We start from the raw sequence: 25,521 nt of genomic DNA on the forward strand, positions 1-25,521 counted from the left end.
GAACTGTTTATTTATTTCTTTAATAGATTACTGAGACATAATTCATTCACCATACAATCCATCCACATAAAGTGTACGATTCAGTGGGTTGGGGTATGCTTACAGAGTTGTGTGGCCATCACCACAATCAATTCTAGAACATTTTCATCACCCCCACTACTAAAAGATCACTCACTGTGGTGTGGAGAATCGACTGTAGTGGGCAAGAGTGGAAGAGGAGGGCAGTCAAGGGCTGTTGGGTGGCACTTGGTGAGACTTGCCAGATAGAAAGGATGGCAGCAGTGGGGGCAGTGAAGGGGGCTGGTTTCGGAGGGCAGCCAGTAGGGCTGATTAAGGAATTGGATGTGGGGCACGAGGAAATGAGAAGAAGAAACAAGAAGACTTCTGCTTTGAGCTCGGTGACTGGGTGAGTGGTGGTGCTGTTCCTTTCAACTCGTCAGCCTGGGAGAGTGGCAGGTGAGGAAGTGGGTGGAGAGAATGAGCTCTGTTTTGAACATGTTCAGTTTGGGATGCCTGTTAGGCAGCCAAGGGGAGATGCTGACTAGGCCCTCTAATACACAATCTTGGAGCTCCAGGGGGAGGTCAGAGCTGGAAATGTAAACTTGTGAGGATTACAGTAATACCTTTTGGTAAGATTATTCTGAGAATAAGCAAAAGAGCATATGTGAAAGTCTGTGATAAGGTCACAGGTACTCTGCTGATAATGACTACTACATTATCTTCTATAATCCTTCCTGTACTCTCTAAAGTCAGTAATACATGAGGTAGATTTTATATTATTATTTTACAGATGAGGGGACTGAATCTCTCTGTGGACAGATTGAAGCCCAAGTTCACGTAGCAAGCAGGTATCAGAGTATGGATTAAACCCAAGCCTGCCTCACTCCAGAGCCCATGCTCTCAGATGCTGTGCTCTCCTGCCTCCTGCCGAGCAATGAGTCCTGCTCCGGGGCTACAAACTGCCACTCCAGAAGCAGCCTCTGCTTCTGACCTTGTCCCACCACAACTTACCCTTCATCCCCACCCTCACCACTCACATCCCTTTCCCTTGTGTCCTGACCCCACAAGTGTGTCTCTTAATTTCTGCCAAAGCACCCTCTCTTGCTGCCACTGGAGCTTCTGCTGAAGCCATGAGACACTCTGCCTTAGATTCAAAGGCCCCCATCATCTTGGAGAGCAGGTGTCACCCTGGAGTGTGCATCTGGAGTACCTAGAAGCTTGTTTCAAATGCATAGAGCTGGGAGGGTGTCTTGGGAAGGAAAGTATGCTGCAGAGAGAGATGTGCTCATTTCGTTGTCACTCCTCTTTTTTAACTCTGGTTTATTCTACTCACCCTTGCTTTTGCTGATCTCCCTAACTGGACAACATTCTATTCTTATGTCTTCTTCTTCTTCCTTTTTGTTTTTTTTGTTTTGTTTTGTTTTGTTTTTTTCTGTTTTGTTCCTTAAGTAAGCTGTACACACAATGTGGGGCTCGAACTCACAACCCTGAGATCAAGAGTCACATGCTCTACTGACTGAGCCAACGAGGAACCCCTATTAAGTTTTCTTAGAGAAGAACAGTGTCCCTGTCATCTTAACACTTACTATATTAGCCATTTTACATTTATTTGTGTGATCATCTCTTTTTCTACTAGACTGTTAACATCAAGAGAGCAGCAGCCGTGTCTGGATCCTGCTTACTGTGGTATGTCTTCTTCTCCTGGCACGTTGCCTGACATCCAGTAGGTGCTCCAGACATTGACTCAAATGCCAAATTTCCATCAGAAATACTACTAGAACTATTGTATATTGTGCCGTGAAAATCACTTACTTTTATGGATGGAATTGACATGTGTCAGCCTAGAATAGAACAAATTATTATTATTATTATCATTATTACTATCGTTATTATCATTATCATTATTTTATGTATTTATCACTTGTGTGGGATTCCAAACTATTCCAAACTACTGACTTTGCTTTAGGAAAACAGATTTCTAAAGCAAAACCTACTTATAAGTTGGGGGTTGTATATAGATTTATATTTTATCAAAAGGAAAGAATTTAAAGGAAAAAAGTCTGGAAACACAGGTACACCTTTCAACGGAGTATGTATTATCACATGTATATCTAACATAATACCCATACCCTGACACAGAATTGTCAGAAAATATATGGACACTTAAGTGCCTTATTTACTGTAGATGGCTACTGATAATGCCTTTCATTTTGGTTTAGATTCCTCATTACCAAAGACACTAGTTCTGAATAGCAGTTTTCATGGAAAGTTAAAATGGAGTTTAGTTGGACTATTGCTTCTATAGTGAATGCCTACAATTTCTTTTCTGCCATTCCCTTTGGAACGCACCTTGGTCAGATTTTCACATCCTGTTCGCTGCCAAACCAGTTCTTTCAAGGAGACCAGTGACTTCCTCAGTGTTAAATTCACTGATGAATTCTCAGGACTTATCTTAATTGATCTATCCATGGCATTTGACATAGATGATCGCTCCCTTCTACTTGAAACGCTTTCTATACTTGCCTCCAGCTATTGTGCTCTTCTGCTTTTCCTCCTCTTCCTTCTTGGCCCCCTTTGCTAGTTATTCCATACCTCTTTGAACTCTAAATGCTAGTATGCCACAGGGAGCACTTCTCTTTTCTGTTTGGCCTCACTGTAGGTGATCCCATCCAGACTCACAGTTTTTAATACTGTCTACATACCAGTGACTTCTAACCTTATTTTTCCGGACCAGACCTTTTTTGCTGAGCTCTAACCTCATTATCTTCCTCCTCAGTGGTATCTTCACTTGGATCTAATGCATACCTTAGTTAGATGTCCCAAGCTGAGTTCTGTATCTTCCCAACCAAACCTACTTCTCTCAGGGTCTTCACCGGCTCAGTGAATGGCGGTCTCATTCCTGTAGTTGCTCGGTCAGAAGTCTTGATGCTTATTTCGTCAAAAATGTCAGATTATTAGATCAGCTTTATCCAAAAACACTGTCAGAATCTGTCCAAGATCTTGCTATTTCTTACACCTCTACAGCTACTGCTACTTTGCTGGCCACTCTTGTCTCTCATATGGAACGTTGCAGGAAGCTTCTAATTAGCTGCTGCCTCCCCATTCTCTGACACTTTATCTTCCATAGTGCAAATGATCTTATTAAAATATAAGTTCTTTCATACCCTACCTCTGCTCAAAACCCACCAATAACTTCTCATATCAGAGTAAAAGCTGAAACCCTTATGATGGCCTTATATAACACTGCTACTTTTCAATCTGTCTTAGAAAGAAGCACTTTTGTTTTGTTTTGTTTTAATTTTTAGTTTGAAGTAGACAAATACTTTACAAAAGTATGATACAAAATGAGTTACTATGGGAGAGAATTCCACGCTGGTCATGGTGAAGTAACTGCTATAAGATTAGCTCTTCCACTATAAACGTCTAGAAAACTATTCTGAATATAACACTGTTTTCAGAAATTAGACAGTAAGTAGGGCAGGACTCTTCTCCAAGGGAAAGGAAGTAAATGAGGAGAGCCCTATGATTTCCCAGGCTTTCTGCTGGGAGGCATTTACCAAACTCCAGTGCCAGAGACAAGCAGAGTAAGCCTTATTTGCTGAGAATAAGAAGACAGAGATTGGAGTTTAGGGAGGCTATAATTTGCCAAGTAGAATACCGGAGGGGAGGAAGCATTTAGAGAAATAGCTCCATAAATCTGCATACAGGTCTGTTAAGTCTTTGGCTGAAAACAAGCTGCTTGTGCATAGAATGAGATTTCACAGGACCACCAAAGAACAGCTACCTGGGAAAGAACAACTCAACTCCCAGGGATTTGAAAGTAGAACAGCTACTCAAGCTCAGGCCGTTGTTTGGGTTCCAATCAACCAGAATAGAGACATCATGGAACACTTGGAGCACCCCGGAAAGGCCACACCTTACGAGCAGGGTGAAAATAGCCCTAGATAAAAATTACCATAGATCTGCACTAATGAAGCTTTAACACAGGCCTCAAAAGGACCGAACTGTCCACAGGTAAATTAACTGACTACTAGAGTCTTTAGAAGAAGACAACAAAATTCAGACATTCAACAACATACTACTCACAATTTCCATCATCCAGTAAAAATTTAGAAGACATAGGAAGCAGCAGGAAGGTATGGCCTGTAACCAGAATTAAATTAGTCAATACAAACAGAGCCAGAAATAACAGGCATGATGCAGTGAGCAGACATGGACTTTAAAACACTCACAATAAATAGAAAAATGTAAAGGAAAATATTAACGTAATGAGAAAAATGAAAATAAAAAAGAACCAAGTGTAAACATATTGGAAGTTTCTGAATATATATTCTACTTCAATGACAAAGTTTTAAATTGAAAAATAGAACTTCTAAAGTTGAAAGGGATAGTACCTGAAATGAAAAATTCCATAGATGGACTTAACAGTAGATCAGAAATTATAGACAAAAAAAGTCCACTGAACTTAAAGACACAGCAATACAAACTATCTAAAATGAAACACAGAAGGGGCACCTGGGTGGCTCAGTTGGTTAAGCATCTGACTTCGTCTCAGGTCATGATCTTATGGTTCATGAGTTCGAGCCCCGCGTTGGGTGAGCTCAAGCCCTGCTTCTCTCTCTCTGCCCCTCGCTCACTTGTGCTCACTCTTGCTCTCTCTAAAATAAATAAATAATAAATTGAATGAAACACAGAAAAGTGGCTGAAAAATTAACAGAGCTTCTCAAGACCTACGCAACAATGTCAAGCAGTTTAAAAGAGGGAGGAGAGAAAAATTATTCCAGGAAATTTTTTTTCCAAATTTCCAAATAAATTTTTGCAAATTAAATGAAAATCATAAACCCATAGATAAAGAAGTTCGGCAAATTGTAATCAGGATAAACAGAGAAAACCATACCAAAGCACATCACAATCAAATTGCTGAAAACCAATGATAAAAAGATATTTAAAGCAGCTAGAGGAAAACAAAATGTTATATACAAGGGAACAAAGATAAGGTTTGTTTGTTTTTTAACTTTTTTTAAATATTTATTTTTGAGAGACAGAGTGAGACAGAGTGCAAGTGGGGGAAGGGCAGAGAGAGAGGGAGACAGAATCTGAAGCAGGCTCCAGGCTCCGAGCCGTAAGCACAGAGCCCGAAGCGGGGCTCGAACCCACGAATGGTGAGATCATAACCTGAGCCGAAGTCGGACACTCAGCCGGCTGAGCCACCCAGGTGCCCCCAAAGATAAGGTTTTTGAAGTGATTTCTCAAAAACAATGCACGCTAACAGAAAATTGAATGGCATCTGAAAGTAGTGAGAGAACCTGTTTTTATTTCTTCTAAAATACATAGATTTCCTAGCTTTATCCACTGAAAAGTTCTAGAAGCAGTAATGACACTCCAGGAATAAAGAGCACCCTAGTACCCTGACTGTGGTCTCTAAATACTCATTCCTAGTAACGGGAACCTGGAATCCTTGAAAGAATAGTTGATTCCAGATGTGGGACAGGACATGCACAAGACGAGACTGGGACATCATACTGTGCCAAGCAAGGAAGCTGATAATATCTAATGCATATATTAGATTAACACAGGAGCCTACTTATAGGGGGCTCCCACTGGCCAAAGACAGGATAATTTGAGCATCTAAAATATTATTATAATGGATTGAAGCAATCGGGTACATAAAAATCTATGAGATCATAATGATAAAAAAAAAAAAAAAACTCCTTGGTAATCATTGTAGGTTACTAGGGCCCTAACTCATTGTTCTGAAATTTGTTAAGTAATAAATGTCAACCATTTGTTTTACCTTTCTTGAATGAATGATATTTCATGATAAACAAATAAACTAATAAATGCAGAAAAGATGATAAAATTGGAAACTGGACGTTTGCAACCCCACAAGAACTAATGAATCTAGGAAAGACTCATTAGTAAATGCTAAAGCCAGTAGGTGAAAAATTGGTGGGGAACTTTACACTAGAGAGATTTGACCAATAACTTCTGAATTCACTGATCAATGTTTATATTCCATTATGTGCCCCTATTTGATTTATAAGTGCACCGTATTACCTATGACAGATTCTAGCCTCTTCTCAAAAATGAAACAAAAGCAAAAACATCAATCAAATATCCAGATACAGCCACAGGGAATAGAGAAACAAATTGAATGGCAACAAGGAAGCAATCAGTTAAATCCAGAATGTAGGATATGCTGTTTTCTTCACAAATGACATGAAAGAAACGAGGAAAAGGAAGATTAAAAACAAAAACATACAAACCAAATGCAAAGTGTGTGAACCTTGCTGGGATCTTGATTTTATTTTATTTTTTTAATTTTTTTTCAACGTTTTTATTTATTTTTGGGACAGAGAGAGACAGAGCATGAACGGGGGAGGGGCAGAGAGAGAGGGAGACACAGAATCGGAAACAGGCTCCAGGCTCCGAGCCATCAGCCCAGAGCCTGACGCGGGGCTCGAACTCACGGACCGCGAGATCGTGGCCTGGCTGAAGTCGGACGCTTAACCGACTGCGCCACCCAGGCGCCCCTGGGATCTTGATTTTAAATGTAAATGGATATTAAATTGGAAATTTTTAGATGGGTTGGATTAAAACTTTTTCTTAAATGTGTTTAGGTGTGATGATGGCATTATGGCTATATAAATTAAGTATTCCAAAATGAAATAATAAACTGGGATTTTCTCCAGCCACCCCTTTCAAGGCAAAAAGTTGAGGGATAGACTCAGCAAGTTGACAAAATGTTGATTTCTTTGAGGTTGGGTACGTGAAAAGTAGTCATTAGTTTATTTTGTGCACGTTTTAACATTTCTGGAGTAAAAAATGTTTAAAAACTCATGTGCAGGGTCCTACGGAACGTCTATAAAAGAGCCTCACTCAGAATGTATACAGTGTTTTACAATGAGAAACAACTCTGACAAGTTTGGTTTAAGTATCAGTTTTATGGGAGAAAATAGAATGATGCTAAAGGCAGTATCCTTATAAAAATAAAAAGGTTTAACTGGTATCATGAGGTGACACTGAAAATCTCTTAATGTGTAGACAAAAGCTGTAAAAGCATTAGAGGGCGTTTAGTGATGTTAAATAGACCCAGGCTGCCTGTTTTCCTGCCAGAGGGCATTCCCTAAAATGGTGCGTCCATCCCAGAGCCCAGAACCTGGGTAAGACTGGTGGGCAAGGCTCCTTGGCGACCCCTCCTTGGTTTCTTCTGCTCAAAGGCTAAAGTGTCAGTCAACCAAGGCTGTTTCCTGAGGGACTGCTTTTGTCCAAAGGATTTGTGAAATGTATTCTCTATGGTCTAACACCATATTCCATTATGCATTGTGTTTTTTTATTTTCCTTATCATGATTTTTTTTTCTATTTTTCTTTGAAGTTTGCCCATTTTAATCCATGTTCATTTCTCGCTCTATATGTGTCTGTGTCGTGCTTGCTGTCTTTGCCTCCATTGTTCCTAGGTTACAGTATAGCCAGGATATACCCAGTCACTTGGCCGATGAGCATGCGCTGATAGCCTCCTATGTGGCCCGTCTGCAACACTGTGCACGGTCAGTGGTAGCGCAGCAGCAGCAGGCGGGTAGCCAAGGGCTGATCAGAGGGAGGGAGAGCTATGTTACCTGGGGTTGCCAGCTGGAAAAAGCTCTGCATGTGGGGTTTTTCTTGAGAAGCTACCAGCTATGTTTGGCAGAGCTTAAATAATTGCTAAAGCATTAACTTCTGAAAGAGAAGGAGCCTTGCCAAGCCCGGGCACTTACCTAAACATATAGTCAGAAATGCTCTTATGAAGTGGAGTTCGCTTCCTTCGGCCCACACGTAAAGGCTGAGCAAATCTCAGACAGATGTGCAGTCTCAAGATGCACATGCACAGAGTTACCTGATGCCACGTCTCACTGTTCATTCTTGTCTAAATAATGACCCCTTTCTGTCGACATTCAGGGCTTAAGGTTGATCAACCCACAGATGTCTCACTTTGTCTCGTCTAAGGTGCCATCACCCTAGAACGTCTTTACGTGCTACATCTTCATCTCTGTCTCCCAGATCCATCATTGATTAACTGAACCAGTGGTTTTCAGCAGTGATATTGGATCATTGTCACCCCAGGGCCTTTTCCAAAACATATATCCCTCCTCATATTGTATATATTATAATAACTCCATGTACCCCTTTCTTTGACAACTGTGGTAGGGACTCACTGTTAATGTGAGAATATGCCTGGTTCCTCAGTGGGTTAGGATGGAAAAACATTTGATAACCACTAACTCTAGCAAAGTTAACCCTTTAAAAGGATTAATACCAATCTAAGTGCTGTTGCATTCAGGCAGACACAAAGCTACCTGTCCACTCTGTGCCCACACCTACCACCATTCTGCAAGGAGAATAGCAGGTAAAGTTTAAATCATATAAAGCCATCCCTCCACTTCACCTAGCAGCAAATAAGAGTCACTATGCCAAACGGATTCTTAATTTTAGAGAGGAAGCCATAATTTATTAACTGAGCACATAAGAGAGCTGGAGCCTTGCATTTTGATCTTAGTTTTGCACAGAACCTGCGATGGCTTCATGGGAAGGTCATTTGAGCTTGCTTTATTTCCTGCGATGACAAGAATAATTAATGTGAAATATATATCTTTGAAAAGGATTGTTTTTTATATTTCATACCATTTCCCGTAATTTTACCAGTGTGACTAAATAGCATTGATATGTTTAGGCATTTATCCCTAAAGTCTACTTCTTTACTTCCCAAGTATGTTTAATATAGGCCTATCCTATAGGAGGGGAGGGGAGGCCTGATAATTATGCATTGTATCACAAAGAGTGTCTCTTCATCCAACAGATGATTTCTGTACACTCTGTCTCAGCTCCTGGGATCTAGGAATAGAGGTGTCTCACCCCTGGCAGGACAGCTTACTTATTATCAATAAGGGCATTTGTGTAGGTGATTAAAAGTTTCCATGGTGAAAATAGGAGCAGAATGTTGGGCAGGGACTGCTACCTGATATTTCAGCCCAAAGAGATTTATGGTGGGTCTAGCTTAGGTCCTCAAGCCTCCTCGCTTAGGGATTAAGCTTCCTGCGCAAGAACTGCTGGCTGGGAGGCCTGGGGGAACATGAGGATTGGGTGAGTACTGTATCTCTTCTTGAACCTAGCTTCATGCTTCCTCAAAGAAGTCAGAAATTTCCTGGCTAATTCTGAAAATGAAAGTTAGCTCAAGCAGAAAAATAAGGAACCTTTCTAATTTTCCTCTTAATTTTCATTGACCTTAAAACCTCTGATCAGCATAAAGTTCTAGTTTCTGACTGGAAAGCATAGCCAAATAAAGCAACCGTGTCGTGCACACTTGTGTATAAATGACAAACAGAATTAACCTTCCTAGGGGGTGGAACATGATGGAGGAGAAAGGAGCTCTTTTGCACAGAGGGAAAAAATGAAGTGTTTGTTATATCCCTTGCCAAAACAAAGGGCATACACTTTAAGTCCCATTTCTTAGGCTGCCGCTCCCTCTATAATATTATCCACTTGTATTGTTAAATGTTCATTTTTGTTGTTTATTCAGAAGATAAAGGTAGTTCTCTTATTTCTAACAAACATCTTTAAGGCACAAATATTACAGTTCAGCCTTGACCTTGGGGCCTTGGCCCTAATGTATTAAAGCCAACTGATGCTAGCATGTTCTTATTACAAGATCATCTTTTCAGAGGATGATGAGACATGCTGGAGACTGATACTTGCATACCTGAAATTATCAAATATTCTAAAGTGGCACAGGCAGAAGACTTAAAGCACCTTAAAAAAAAAAAAATCCATCCTAGAAGAAAGACCAAGTTAATCTTAAAGAATTAGCCACAGAGATTGGAAATATAGAAAGGTGAAAACATCTAGGAAAAATACATAAATAAGGTCAGACACATCTCTATAGATTTAACATCACCCTTCCCAGATTCCCCTCAGTAATTATTACAAGATAATGTAATGGATAAATGACAGTTGATGTAACATGCTAAATTAAAGGAGTGAATTATTTCATAATCCAGTCCGAAGTTCATTGCATCACATATATACAGAGCTAGCTTCTTTCATCCAGGTGCAGCAGTATTTGATATCCCAACTAGGTAGGTCTTTCAGTTTTGGGGGTACCAGCACTCTTATGAAAGAGTAATGAAGTAAATTAATTTACTCTAAGATGAGGCTATAATGGTAACAAGCTTGGTAAAAGAAGAAAAAGGAGCGTTGAAAGGGAAGGTTTAATACCATGGATTCTTCTCTGACTTTAGCATATGTTGGACTTGCCCTTGCCTAGGCTTCTTACTTCTGTTCAGCCAGTGTTAAGTACTTTTCCTTAGCCCTGTTTTTCATGGTGCTTTAGTTCTCTCTTGGTCTTTTTAAATTCAAGACCTATGTGTAAAAGTCACAAGTTCTTCCAAAACATTTGATTAGAAATCCCTCTTTCAGATTTTGCAGATGGTCTGTCTTTTCTCAGACCTTGAATTAAAAAAGAAGTGCCCCTTCTGATGGTGTAGGAGCAGGGAGATAAGTGTGGCGTATGTGGCCTCATCATTTCTCTAAACCTCCTTTGTCTCAGAGGACCATTAGTATCTATGACCCAGGCTTCTGTTTCTTTTGCTACCATACTTGTTTACAAGCTTTCTCCCATCTGTTCTTTCTAAAAGAAAAACAAAGGTAGGGGATGTTTAATGCACACCTATTGAATTTTTGTCTCCTTGGTAGTGTCCTGGACAGTCCTAGCCGACTGGATGAGGAACACCGGCTTATAGCTCGCTATGCTGCCCGGCTGGCTGCAGAAGCAGGAAACATGGTAAGTAAATGGAAGGTCCTAGCAGAGTAGCAGAAATTAGCATTATTTTAATATGCAAATGGTAGAGGGATGGTAAACTTGAAATTTAGGAGAATAGATATAGGTACCTCAGGAACAAAAGGAGAGGCATGGGTTTAGGGAAGGGATTACAGTGACCTTTAGTTTTATCTATAATATCCTCCTTAAAAAATGAGTCAAGAAAAAAATCAAAGAGCTGGTTCTTTAAAAAGATTGAATCGGGGCACCTGGGTGGCTCAGTTGGTTAAGCGTCTGACTTCGGTTCAGATCATGATCTCACAGTTTGTGAGTTTGAGCCCCGCAAAAGGCTCTGGGCTGACAGCTCAGAGCCTGGAGACTGCTTCAGAGTCTGTGTCTTCCTCTCTCTCTTCCCCTCCCTCACTCATGCTCTGTCTCTCTCTCTCTCACAAAAATAAAAACATTAAAAAAGAGGATCAAATAAATTAATAACCCTCTAGAAATCCTGATGAAGAAAAAAGGAAAGAAAACACAAATTACCAGTATCACAAATGAAAGAAGGGACATTGCTACAGATCCTACAGGTATTTTAAGGATGATAAGGAAATATTATAAGCAGTTTTTGCCAATAAAGTTGGCAACCTAGATGAAATAGACAAATTCCATGAAAGACACAAGTTAGGGGTACCTGGCTGGCTCAGTTGGTAGAGCACGCAACTCTTGATCGTAGGGTTATGGGTACGAGCCTGATGTTGGGTGTAGACATTACTTAAAAATAAAATCTTAAAAAAAAAGGCAAATTAACAAAACTGACATAAGAATAAATAGAAAATCTAAATAGTCCTAAATCTGTTAAAGTGATTGAATTCATAATTAACTTCACACAAAGAAAACTCTAAGCTTAGAGGGCTTAACTATTGAATACTATCATGTATTTAAGGAAGAAATAATAACAATCTGACATAAATTTTCAATAGAGGAAGAAGAAACACTTTCCAAGTTTTATCAGGCCACTCTAACCTGATACCAAGACAAAAGAGGCCATTACAAGAAAAGAATATCAATAACCAAATTCTCTCATGAACATGAAAAAATCTTTAACAAAATATTAAAAAATTGAATCTAGCAATATATAAAAAGGATAATACACCATGATCAAGTGAGATTTATCCTAGGAGTGCAGATTTAACTAATACATAAAAATCAGACAATGTAATTTGCCAAGTTAGCAGTTTAAAAAAGAAAATTATAAGATCATTTCAGTAGGTGCAGAAAAAGTATTTAACAAAATGCACTGCCCTTTCTCTCTTCTTTTCTTTTCTTTTTTTTTCTTTTCTTTAATCTCGGTAAAGATTATTGACATTGAGAATTTTTTTAAAAAAGGAAATAGTTCTATAAAATGCCAATTATTACGGACATTAATTAAGAGTCACGAGTCATGAAAATATCTAAAGCCTTTCTCAACTTATTTATATTTTCATTCTTACTGCAGGTAGTGTGCTTGCTTTCATTTGTCCTATTTCCAAATAGAACAGGATTTTACTATTTTGGAAATTATTGAATAAGGCTTTGACCATTTTTTTTCTATGTTTTTATTGTTTATTCACTTTTTTCTATAATTTATTTATTTTTTATAATTTACATTCAAGTTAGTTAGCACATGGTGTAACAATGATTTCAAGAGTAGATTCCTTAAGCCCCTTACCCATTTAGCCCATCCCCCCTCCCACAACCCTTCCAGCAACCCTCTATTCTCTATATTTAAGAGTCTCTTATGTTTTGTCCCCTTCCCTATTTTTATATTATTTTTGCTTCCCTTCCCTTATATTCATCTGTTTTGTATATTAAAGTCCTCATATGAGTGAAGTCATATGATTATTTGTCTTTCTCTGACTGACTGATTTCGCTTAGCATAATACCCTCTAGTTCCATCCATGTAGTTGCAAATTGCACTGCCCATTTTCAGTATACTAGTAGTAGAAGAAACTTCTTAAATCTGCTAAAGAACACCTACAAGAAAATCTACAGCTAATATAATGAAAGGTTAAATTTTGGACTATTTCTCCTACCTAATATTGAGAACAAGACAAAGGTGTCCACTTTCACCACCTCTATTCAAAATTGCCCTGGAGGTCTTAGCCAGTACAATATGGAAGAAAAGGGAAAAAAAGGAAGAAAAGGGTGTGAATATTGGAAAGGAGGAAGTAAAGCTGTTATTATTTACAGATGACATGATGGTGTAGAGAATGTCCTAAGGAATCTACAAAAACACTGCTAAGACAGATACATGACTTTATAGCAGTGCTGCAAGATACAAAGTCAGTGTACCAAAATTGATTGTATTTCTATCTACCAGCAGTGAATAACTAGAAAACTAAATTTAGGAAAAACACCATTTACTATAACATTTAAAAACATCAAATACTTATGGATAAATTTCACGAAAGATGTTAAGCAATAAAATATTGCTGAGAGAAATTAAAGAAAACCTAAATAAGTGGAGAGGTATGCCATAAAATATTCAGATTTAATATTGTTAAGATGGCAAAATTTTCCAAATTAATCTACAGATTCAGTACCAGTCAGAACCTCAGTAGACTTTTTATAGAAATTGGCCAACTGATTTTAAAACATATTTGGAAACCAGAGGACTTAGAAGAACCAAAAGTCCTTAAAAAGAACAAAGTTGGTGGACTTAACCCTACTTGACATCAAGACTTACTATACAGCCACAGTAATCAAGAAAGTGTGGTATTGGCAAAAAGATAGACAAATGAGTCATCCATAAGATAAGCTTATATGTATAAGGTCAAATGACTTTTTTTGACAAGGCACAAAAGACATTTTGGGAAAGGAAAATCTTTCTAACAAGTGCTTCTGGAACAGCTGTATATCTATATGAAGTAAAGAATCTCAAACCATCCATAGAAACCAACTTGAAATGTATCATAAATTTAAACCTAAAAGCTAGAACCATAAAGCTACTAAAAGAAGGCTTAGAGAAATATCTTCATGACCTTGGAGCAGGCAAAGAATTCTTAGAGGGATCATGAACCATTAAAAAAAAAACAATTGAGGGGCGCCTGGGTGGCGCAGTCGGTTAAGCGTCCGACTTCAGCCAGGTCACGAACTCGCGGTCCGTGAGTTCGAGCCCCGCGTCAGGCTCTGGGCTGATGGCTCGGAGCCTGGAGCCTGTTTCCGATTCTGTGCCTCCCTCTCTCTCTGCCCCTCCCCCGTTCATGCTCTGTCTCTCTCTGTCCCAAAATAAATAAATAAAAAAAATAAATAAATAAAAAATAAATAAATAAAAAAAATAAAAAAAAACAATTGATAAACTGGACCTTTTTGAAAATAAAATCTTTTGCTCATCAAAAGATACTATCAAAAAAATAGACAAACCAAAACCTGGAAGAAAATATCTGCAACACATGTCTGATAAAGGGCATACTATGTAAAGAATTCCTGCACCTCAATAATAAGACAACTCCCAGTTTTTAAATGGCCTCAAGACTTGTCCAGACCCTTCACAGAAGAAGTTATACAGATGAGCAATAAGCACATAAGAAGGTGCTTGATATCATTAATCATCTGGAAAATGGCAATTAAAACCATATTGACCCACCAGAATGGCTAAAATGAAGAAGATTGACAACATCAAATGTTGGAGAGGATGTGGCACAAACAGAATTCTCGTACATCAGACACCAAAAGTGCGTACTGTTTGATTCCTTGTATATGAAATTCTAGAATAGGTAAAATTGATTTATAGTGATGGAAATCACATCAGGTACTGTTTCTGGGAACGAGGATATTGAAGAGAGATAAAGAAAATTTCTAGATTGATGGAAATGTTCTGCATTTTAATAGAGGTGTGGGTTACAAGTTACATGCACTTGTCAAAACTGATTGGATGGCGTATTTAAGATATGAGCATTATATCTCAGTTAAAAGAAAAAGGAACCAAGAATGGTGAATATGGAAGAGTTTGTATTGAAAAATGGCTAGCTACCCAGGGATCTGCCATATGTTTACTATAAATTTGAAGTAAGTTATAATAAAATGTTCCCTTTTTTCTTTCGTTTCAACCCTTTCCTTGAAGAGTTATATGCATATTAATATACATTTCCCCTTCCTTCTGCACACATATTCATCGTATTCATTTGGCAACTATTTATTACTTATTTTATTTACTATGATGAACAAATGATTCCTGCCCTCAGGGAACTAACAGTCTAGTGAGAGGGACAAACATTAAACAAATAATCACACTATTAACGTAACTACAAACAATTAGGTGCAGTGGAGGGAAAATAGAAGGAGCTATGAAAATGTATAGCAGGTCCCTGCTTTATACTGTATGGCTTCTGTGAGAAAGTGTTACTTGTGTTGAGATCTGAAAATAAGTAGAAGAGAATTCAGTTTCCTAGGAGCTAGAAAGAACTGAAACCCAAAGCAGCCCATGGGCTGCTGTTGCTCCCGCTCCAGCCCTGTGCTTGGATTTTAATTGTCTTGAGGTACAGTGGGCAAAGCCTTGTGCATATGCAAAGTGGAGAGTTGGAAATGAAGCTTTCACATTAAGCTAGGCCCCCAGAAGCACAACCCGGTGAAAGTATGATACAGAAGACGTCCATCTGCTGGCACAAAAATAGAATCGGAAAGCTTACGGGTCTCCTCCTGTAGGAGCAGAAGAGGTCTCCCCTAGGAATTCACAACCTTAGTCCTGTCTGTGTTCGTGTTGGGTGCATTTACATAACTTCATAGTTTGAGAAACACCCAGGTGAAATTTTAACATGAAATTAATCCTCTGGCATGGAAGAGAAGCAAAATATAAATCCTCTCCTAAGGTTAACGTTCACAGTTAAGGCCAAGCAGACATGAACTCCTGAGCATCTCTGTAAAGGAAGGAATCCAACTAGACATGAGAATCCCAACTAGACATGAACTCCTGAGCATCTCTGTAAAGTTAGACCCTCAGTGACTTTAGATATTAGAATTATTGGCTATAGAATAGCTGTTTAAAATTTCTTCAGACCTGAAAGAAGGAATTAAAAACGTAACAAAAGACTAAGAAGACCAGAGATGAAAACAAACCAAATAGAATATAAACATTTTTAAAAACTAAAGTTGTTGAAATGTAAAACTCAGTGGATGAGTTAAAGGTCAGATCAGACACAGCTGCACAGAGAATTAGTCTGCTAGAAAACATATGCAAGAAAGTTTCCCAGATGCAACACAGAAAGATGAAAAGTTTGAAACAAGGTTTTCAGACTTACAAGATAACCAACAGCCATCTGATTGGAATCCCCCTCCCCCAATCCCCCACCACTAAAAAAAGGAAAATAAAATTATTTTCTATTAGGTGAGAAAATATTTAAAGAATTAATGGCTGGGGCGCCTGGGTGGCTCAGTCGGTTAAGCGTCCGACTTCGGCTCAGGTCATGATCTCGCGGTCCGGGAGTTTGAGCCCCACATCGGGCCCTGTGCTGACAGCTCAGAGCCTGGAGCCTGTTTCAGATTCTGTGTCTCCCTCTCTCTGACCCTCCTCCGTTCATGCTCTGTCTCTCTCTGTCTCAAAAATCAATAAACGTTAAAAAAAATTAAAAAAAAAAAAAGAATTAATGGCTGAAGATTTTCCAAAATTGATTCATGACATGAATCCTCAGATTGAAACATAACAATGAGTTCCAAACTTGGTAAATAATTTTGCACCTAGATGTATCCTAGTGAAACTACAGAATACAAAGACAAGGTACTCAAAAAGCAACCAGAAAAGATAGATACCTGCAAAGAATTGATAGATTTCTCAACGCCAACAACAATTCAACAGTTTTTTTATAAACAAGAAAAACCCGCTTTCTTTAAAAATAACACTTCCAATCATATCCACTGCTGCTGATGTTTATGTTGAAACTTTTAAGAATTTTCTTTGTGAAAAAAGACAGTTGAATATCATTAATGTACTGAAAGTAACTAAACCTGTCAAAGGAAAAGGGGAAAGACTTTTTCTGGCAAGCATTGAGAAAGGCCCCAGTGAGATTCATGCTGAAAGAATAACACTGATAGCTAACATTTATTGACAGTTTACTATGTGCCAGTCATTATTCTAAGTGCTTTGCATATATTAGCTCATTCATTCTGCAAAACAATCTCATGAGAAAACTAAGCCTCAGAAAGGTAAGGAAACTACTCAAGGTGACGGTTGGTCAGTGGCAAGCTGGGACTGGGGTACTAGTCAATCAACTCCTGAGATTTAGCTACAGAAGGTTGTAGTTCGGGAGGAGCATTAAATCTGGAAGAAAGAGCAAGACAAATGGAAGAAGGATCTGAGGCTGAAACAACAGACTGTGTGAACATTAACCAGGTAAGGAACACCCAGTGTGTGCCAGGAGGGTGTTTCAACCTAGGTAAAGGCCCTGAGGTTGGAGGTTTCAGCACCGAAAAGATGTCTGTGAGGCTGGAGCCCAGAGAACAATACTTGGAGTGAAATTAGGCTGGACAGGCAGGCCAGATCTCTCAGGACCGTCTTCTACAAACACAGTATACTGATTTTAGAAATGTGTGCCAATTTATGTTTACTTCTTCATAGAGAAATAGTGCTTCCAGTGGAGAGTCTGGCTTTGTTTCTCCCCCGAAAAGTAATTTATTCCTTTAGATTTGTTTAGGCTTCGACATCTTTTCCTTGAGTATCTAGTATTAGGTCATATATCTGACTCCCAACATTACAACTCTAAAGGTTAGTGAAATGGAACAGAATGGAGGGCAGGTGGGGAGAAGTCTGAGGAAAAGAAAAGTTCCATTTAATTAGTTAAACCTTACATGTGTCCTCAGTCACAACCATTTAAGTTATTTTAGAAATTAATTAAATTTGTTGAGATAGCATTGTGGTTGAATGTTTAAAATTAAGTATATTTAATGCCATCATGTAGTCTTGTTGACTTTACATCGTACTTTAAAAATACTGTAAATAAAAGCTCCAAAGCCATTTGACCCTGAAAAGGAGGTCACGTTCTCCTTTCCTGCAAACAAGATAAGTCTGTTTACACCTGATAGTTTCTGATGCCACTTCTCTAATTCGTGTGAAAATGATAATTGTTAGAATGTCTTGAGTGGAAATACTGATAAGGTCCCTTTCATCTTCAGTTTATTTTCCAGTGTGTGGTTATCTTCTAAATATTGGGCCTCTCAGGAAGGATTCTTCTTGACTAGATTTCTGTTAAGAGGACCACTAATCTGCTAATCTCTTGCCGATACAAGTGCTTTGCATAAAATGGGTGTAGTGCTCAAAAGAATTTATTTATAGCCTGCCAGATAGGCTTTGTATTGACGTTTTACTTTTTTTTTTTTTTAAACCTTCTTTCACAAAAAAAGACCATTAAATCACTTAAGCAGCCAGCATGGCACCCTGTGGAGTACCTCAGTGTCAGAGCCATCCCTTCTCTTTTAGTTGACAACATGGCCACTGGAAACCTCTTCAGGCTGACCCTTGAACAAAGAAATTCTAGGTTGTTTAGATGAACCAGGAGAGCTCATTTGTTTTCCTGGAGTGCCTAAATTCCTTTAAAAAAAACAAACAAACAAAAAACTACAGTGTGTGGTAAATCATAGTAATAAGAGCAAATTCTTAAAATTTCATCACAAACATCAGCAACACTAGATGTAATCAGAGGAGAGTTTTTTGTTTCTTTATTTTTTAAGTTTTTTTCTTTATGAAAAATGTGAAATTCCTTATGGAAGACTTGGAAGAAATGTGAAAGGAAGGGGAAACATTTTGTTGTCATCCCACCCAACATGTTTTCAAGAAGCTTTTTTTTTCAGATAGCCCAGCCTTCACAGCCTTATCATCACATCGACTGCTCCAGGCATGCACCATTCCAGAAATATCCTTATGGCTTCTTGCAAGTAAAGATCAACAGTATCCATGTGGTGTTTTGCACACATTTAATGACTCAAAGCCCCTGTAGAATAGTAATTAATTGTCAAACGTGGGTACATGCTATAATCGTGTGAAGCATTTAAAACGTAGAGATCCTTGGCTTTGCTTCCAACCTACTGAATCAGAATCTCTGTGTTTAGAGCCCATTGATTTTTTTTTTTTTATTTAAAAAGGAAAAACAAAACTTTTTGTAAACAAAAATGTATAGCTAGCTAGGGAACCACTGCCCTAAAAGTCATTGGGTTTTTGAGAGGATTAGTAATCCACAGTCTTCTAGTTAGTCTAAGTGAGATTGGGGTGATGGGAGGGTGCCGCTGGAGTATGAAGAAATCATAGCTGATATCAGGCACATCTCTCTGGAACTCCTCCTGCCAAGCTCATACAGATGGGAAGCCGCCAGCCCTTTTTTAGGAGGCTTCAGAAATGCATGCTACCAGATTGCAGTTTGCTGACTGCATTGGCTTTCCTTGGTTTTTAAAAATTTGCCCAGGTTTACACAGAGGGATCTTGTTTTTACCCTGTATTTTTCAGATGTATTTCCATCTCATTAAAGATGATGGAGCTCTCTGAGATTACCTAAATCTAAGAGAATGCTAAGTGGTCCTCTTCACATCTCTTTCTGTAAATATTCCCATTTTACAGCTGAGAAAATAAAGGTGTAGGAAAATAAAATAAGTCAAGGTCTGCATAGTGAGTAAACAGCAAAATTTAGGATTCCTCACTAGCCTCTCTACTTCCATTCTTATCCCACTACAGTAATAAACTTTATTATAGAATACTTTTAGAGAAATTACCAAGCTACCACAGACTTATATAACCCATGCTGTTTTTCCTCTTATTAACATCTTAACACTAGCATGGCATGCTTATTGCAATTAATGAGCCAATATTGATGCATTATTATTACCTAAAGCCCATACTTTATTCAGATTGTTAGTTTTTGTTTTTTTTTTAAAACGCTTATTCATCTTTGAGAGACAGAGCATGAGCGGGGAAGGCGCAGAGAGAGTGAGATACAGAATCTGAAGCAGGCCCCAGGCTCTGAGCTGTCAGCACAGAGCCCGACGCGGGGCTCAAAACGAACCACGAGATCATGACCTGAGCCGAAGTCAGACGCTCAACCGACTGAGCCTCCCAGGCACCCCAGATTTTGTTAGTTTTTATCTAATGTCCCTTTTCTCTTTCAGAATTCCATCCAGGATAGCACATTACATTTAACTGTCATGTCTGTTAGGCTCCCCTTGGCTGTGACAGTTTCTCTAACTTTCCTTGTTTTTGATGACCTTAACAGTTTTGACGAGTACTAGTCAAATGCATTGTAGAATGTCCCTTATTTGGGATTAGTCTGATGTTTTTCTCATGATTAGACTCAAGTTATGGCTTTGGAGGAGGAGGAGAAAGAGGAGGTAAGTGCTGTTTTTCTTCCGTTGTACCTGGGGTACATAGCGTCAACATCATTTATCTATCACTGTTGATGTTGACCTTGATCACCTGGCTGAGGTAGTGTTTGTCAGGTTTCTCCAACATAAAGTTACTCTTCCCCTCTGTCTCCACACTGTCTCTTTGGAAAGAAGTCTCTGCGGACAGCCCACGCTAAAGGAGTGAGTGTTAAGCTCCACCTCCTTGAAGGCTGAGTATGTACCTACAGTATTTGGAATTGATTCTGTATTTCCTTGTTTAGAGCCCCACGGTGGCTTCATACTACATTCAGAATGAAATGGAAACTCTCCTCCAAGGCTAAAAGGCCCTTGGCGATCAGGGTCCCGGGGTCATCTCCTAGAGTCAGCCACCATTTTCACCAAAGCCCACGTCCACTCCATCAGTGCTGACCTAAACACACCCAGATGAAGCAGCTGCAGGCCTTGCTTGGCCTTTACCTAGCACACCCGTCCCTCAGATCATCACCCGGTTAGCTTCCCTGCTTCACTGAGTCTCAGAGAGCCTTTTCATAACCACCTTATTCAAAAAGAGTCTTCTGTCTCAGTTCACTCTGTTCTATGACCCTGTATTTCTTCATTTCATCTATCACTACTGATGGTATATACTGTCTTTGGTTCCTTATCTTTCTCTCCCAGCATAATGTAAGCTACCTGAAGGTGGGGCTGTATCTTATTCACTAATGCATCCTAGTTCCTAGCACATAGTAGGTGCTCAGGAAATATTCGTTGACTAAATGAATAAACTTGTTAATTTTTGAAAGAAATCATCTTTAGGTCTCTTGTGGTTAAAGTATTCCATGTCTTTGTGAACTAATAATTCCCTTTCTGTCTTGTTCCCTTCAGTATCCTAGAGGCATTTTAGGAAGAGAGACCTGGGTTTTTTTTTGTTTTTTTGTTTTTTTTTTCTTTTAAGGAGCACTGTGAAGTTTAAGATAGTAAATAAATACAGTCCCAAGTTTCTCTGTTATTTAATGTAACGTGACTGTGTTTCACATTTGATTGGGAACACTTACCACTGGGGGCTCTCCTTGTTGTCATCTCCAGGTGGAGAGGCTCTGAGCTCCAGCTGGAACTGCTGCCTCTGGATAGAAGTCTTTGACCCGCACTTCTTTGTACTTGAGTAACAATACTTCTTGGTGCCAAAGAATCTCTCCTGGTTAGGGACTGCTGATAATAACTCTTGATTCCTGTGTTAACCTCTTCTTTGAAAGAAGCCTCAGCCTTGCAATAACTCAAAACTGAAAAGATTCTTTAGAAATCTCCAATGAAATACTATGAGGTTTTTGTTTGTTTGCCATGATGAAGCCAATTCCTTTTGAGAGTCCGTTTCCTCATCCAAATTTTCCCCAATCTCACACTAATAAGGAGCCATTCGCTTCAACTCCAGTTTTCAAGAACTGGAAATCTGTTATTCACAGCAGATTTAGTCTCAGGCAAGCCACTTTTGTGAGGCTCAGCTCTGGCTCTCACAAGAGTATGAAAAGAATATAGAAAATTTGTTCAGTTGGCTGTTGGTCCACTCTAGAGGAAGAAACATCACCTTTTTTCCTTCTTTTAAGAAAAAAAATATTTGGTAAAAAAGCCTCCCACCCACATTTGCTATGCTGGTTTGCCCCTGTTTATTTAGGAAATGCCACATGAAAAGAACTATTTATTGCATCTTTAAGCTCTAGACAGGAAACAAGGTTTCTGCTTCACGGTAGGTCATGTTTTTGGGCAGAACCAAGAAGGTGCAGCGTGAAACATAGCCATCTCAGAGCCTTCATTTTGGGCTTCCGTTCTGGTTAATCAAAAAAAGGGAAACGTCATCTATTTATCCATTTTCCTAGTTTGTGTTGATTGGCTTTCATATTCTTAAAGGAGGCAACAAGGGTCAGAAATGTCAGTGGATATGCAAATCATAACCACAAACGATTTCGCCAGAGAAGATATGCAAATGGCCAGTAAGCACATGAAAGCATGCTCAATATATTAGTCATAGGGAAAATGCAAGTTGAATCCACAATGAGATACCACTTCACACCCACTAGGATGACTATGATCAAAAAGATGTACAATTACAAGTGTTGACAAGGGTATGGAAAAAATGGAACCCTCATACATTGCCAATGGGAATGTAAAATGGTGTAGCCACTTGGGAAAGCGGTTGCTGTATAACCCAGCAATTCCACTCCTAGATATATACCCAAGATAAATGAAAACCTATCAGTACACAACACGTGTCCACAAATGCTCATAATGACATTATTCAAAACAGCCAAAAAGTGGGAAGAACCCAAATGCCCATCAGCTGTTGAATAGATAAACAAAATGTAGTATATCCATGTAACAGAATATTATTCAGCTACAAAAAAGAAAGTATTGCTACATGCTACAACACAGAGGAACCCTGAAAACATTTTGTGGAGTGAAAGAAGCCAGACATAAAATATCATGATTCCATTTATATGAAATATCCAGAGTAGGCAAATCCATAGAAATAGAAAGTAGGTTAGCCGTTCTCAGGGTGTGAGTGTAGGGGGAATAGGGAATGACTGCTAATGGGTACGGGGGAGTTTTTTGAGGTGATGAAATGTTCTGGAATAAATGGTGGTAGTCTCACAAGCTTGTAAATATACTTAAGCCCACTGAATTGTACACTTTAAAAGGGTGGATTTCATGGTATGTAAATCATATCTCAAAAAACCCACAGTTAAATATTTCACATGCACTAGAATGGTTAAAACAACAAAAGAAAAAAGACAATGACAAATGTTGGCCAGGATGCGGAGAATTCAGAACCCTCATTCATTGTTGGTGGGATTCTAAAATGATACAGCTACTTTGGAAAACAGTTTCATAGTACCTCAAAATATTAAATACAGGGGGCGCCTGGGTGGCTCAATCGGTTGAGCGTCCAACTTCACCTCAGGTCATGATCTTGCGGTTTGTGAGTTTGAGCCCCACTTTGGGCTCTGCTGACAGCTCAGAGCCTGGAGCCTGCTTTGGATTCTGTGTCGCCTCCTCTCTCTGCCCCTCCCATGCTCATGCTCTGCCTCTCAATAATAAATAAACATTAAAAAAAATTTTTTTTAAATATGAAATACAGGGGCACTTGGGTGGCTCAGTCAGTTAAGCGTCTGACTTAGGCTCAGGTCATGATCTCACATTTTGTGGGTTCGAGCCCCACATCAGGCTCTGTGCTGACACCTCGGAGCCCGAAACCTGCTTCGGATTCTGTGTCTCCCCTCTCTCTGACTCTCTCCCACTGGCACTCTGCCTCTCTCTCTCTCTCAAAAATGAACAAACATTTTTAAAAAAAATTTTTTTTAATTTTTTTTTTAACGTTTATTTATTTTTGAGACAGAGAGAGACAGAGCATGAACGGGGGAGGGGCAGAGAGAGAGGGAGACACAGAATCGGAAACAGGCTCCAGGCTCCGAGCCATCAGCCCAGAGCCCGAAGCGGGGCTCGAACTCACGGACCGTGAGATCATGACCTGAGCCCAAGTTGGCTGCTTAACCAACTGAGCCACCCAGGCGCCCCTAAAAATTTTTTTTTGGATATTAAATACAGAATTATCAGATAACTCAGGAATTCCACTCCCAAGTATTTACTCAAGAGAAATAAAAACATATCAACACAATGACTTGTAAATGATCATTTTTAGCAACTTCATTTGTAACAGTCAAAAGCTGGCAACAGTGGAATACTATTCGGCAGTAAGGTGGAAGGAGCTCCTGATTCATCGAACAACAATGACAAACCTCAGGAACATCATGCTTAGTGGAAGCCAGAAACTAAAGACCACATGTTGTATGATTCCATATATATGAAGTTTCTAGAAAAGGCAAAACTGCAGACAGAAAGCACGTCAGTGGTTGCCTGTGGTTGGGGATGAGAGTGGCAATTGACTGCAAGCCAGCATGACGGATTTTTTGTGGTGATGGGAAATGTTCTAAAACTGGACTGTGGTGGTTGGTTGCACAACTGTTTAAATTTACTAAGCCTTGGGGCGCCTGGGTGGCTCAGTCAGTTAAGCAGCCGACTTCAGCTCAGGTCACGATCTTGCGGTCCGTGAGTTCGAGCCCCGCGTCGGGCTCTGGGCTGATGGCTCAGAGCCTGGAGCCTGCTTCCGATTCTGTGTCTCCCTCTCTCTCTGCCCCTCCCCCGTTCATGCTCTGTCTCTCTCTGTCTCAAAAATAAATAAAACGTTAAAAAAAAATTAAAAAATAAATAAATAAATTTACTAAGCCTCATTGAATGGTATACTTAAAATGGGTGGATTTTATGGTATGTAAATTGTACCTCCAAAATCTGCTTTATTTTTTAATGTTTATTTTTGAGAGTGAGAGACAGAGAGAGAGACAGAAACAGAGCATGAGTGGGGGAGAGGCAGAGAGAGAGGGAGACACAGAATCCAAAGCAGGCTCCAGGCTCTGAGCTGTCAGCACAGAGCCCGACGTGGGGCTCGAACTCACTATCTGTGAAATCATGACCTGAGCCAAAGTTGGACACTTAACCGACTGAGCCTCAGGTGCCCCCAAAATCTGTTTTAAAAAATCAGTAGTCTAAGTTTCTGGATATATTTTAATTACACACACACACACACACACACACACAGAAAAAAAAAAACAAAAAAAAAAACCCTTTGCTTTCTTCTCACTGTAGACCCGTCCTCCTACTGACTTGAGCTTTAACTTTGATGCCAACAAACAACAAAGACAGCTTATTGCAGAACTGGAAAACAAAAACAGGTAAGAATGCAGAGGCCAAGCCAGTTTCTGAAGTCCAAGACTGTCATGTGAGTATCTGATTCTCCTTTTCCTTGCAGACTAGTTGTATTTTGACCATGAAGGAGGATCCCACCTTAGTGAATATAGGCCAGACCAACTCATGGGAATGCCCCTACTCTGATTTGGAGATCTCTGCATGCTGTACATTCTGGTAGCCCAAAGCCCTGTTCCTGTGCCCTCATGGATTCTTTTTCCCTTGCCTTCTCCCACCTACCAGCTCCCCTCTCATGATTCCCTTTTCCACCCCACCCCTCTTTCACTTTATCCGGTCATCTTATCCTGGCCCACTGCGCTGTATGTGACTGTCTGCTCTCTCCCCACAAAGCCATTTAAAGTCACAGACACCAGATGGCACACCAGTATGCCCTGAATAGTAGAAACCGGGACAAGGAGATTAGATGTAAAGTAACAGGTTTTGGAAGAAGAAATGGCAGCTCTTATCACTCGGGGGCTCAAGAGGAAGAAGGGAGATGGGGGGAGTTAGCATAGGACCCACATTCAGAGATTGCAGGGAGTTCGTTTTTCCTTTCCCTAGAAAGAAAGAAAGAAAGTCTTCTAGTGGCTGTTTTCCTTTAGTGGAGATT

The 25,521-nt window shown here is 39.5% G+C and overlaps 1 protein-coding gene across 8 annotated transcripts in view; it reads left to right on the plus strand.

Moving 5' to 3' along the window:
* The window catches only part of DTNB (dystrobrevin beta), a 240,764-nt gene that overhangs the window by 171,847 nt on the left and 43,396 nt on the right, over positions 1-25,521 (plus strand). For 7 of the 8 annotated variants that reach the window (XR_006960167.1, XR_006960169.1, XM_047068473.1 and 4 more), the window contains 3 exons: positions 7,459-7,548; positions 10,727-10,814; positions 24,813-24,898. Coding sequence is in view for 6 of the 8 variants with exons in the window: in XM_047068473.1 (XP_046924429.1) it covers positions 7,459-7,548; positions 10,727-10,814; positions 24,813-24,898 (264 nt within the window). In the remaining 2 variants the exon portion in view is untranslated. The remainder of the gene's footprint in view (positions 1-7,458; positions 7,549-10,726; positions 10,815-24,812; positions 24,899-25,521) is intronic. The other variant, XM_047068476.1, reaches the window with a different exon arrangement.

Source organism: Lynx rufus, unplaced genomic scaffold, assembly GCF_022079265.1.
Source record: "Lynx rufus isolate CCGP_SWC_20201006 ecotype Redwood Valley unplaced genomic scaffold, mLynRuf1.p SCAF_8, whole genome shotgun sequence".
NCBI classification, from domain to species: domain Eukaryota; kingdom Metazoa; phylum Chordata; class Mammalia; order Carnivora; family Felidae; genus Lynx; species Lynx rufus.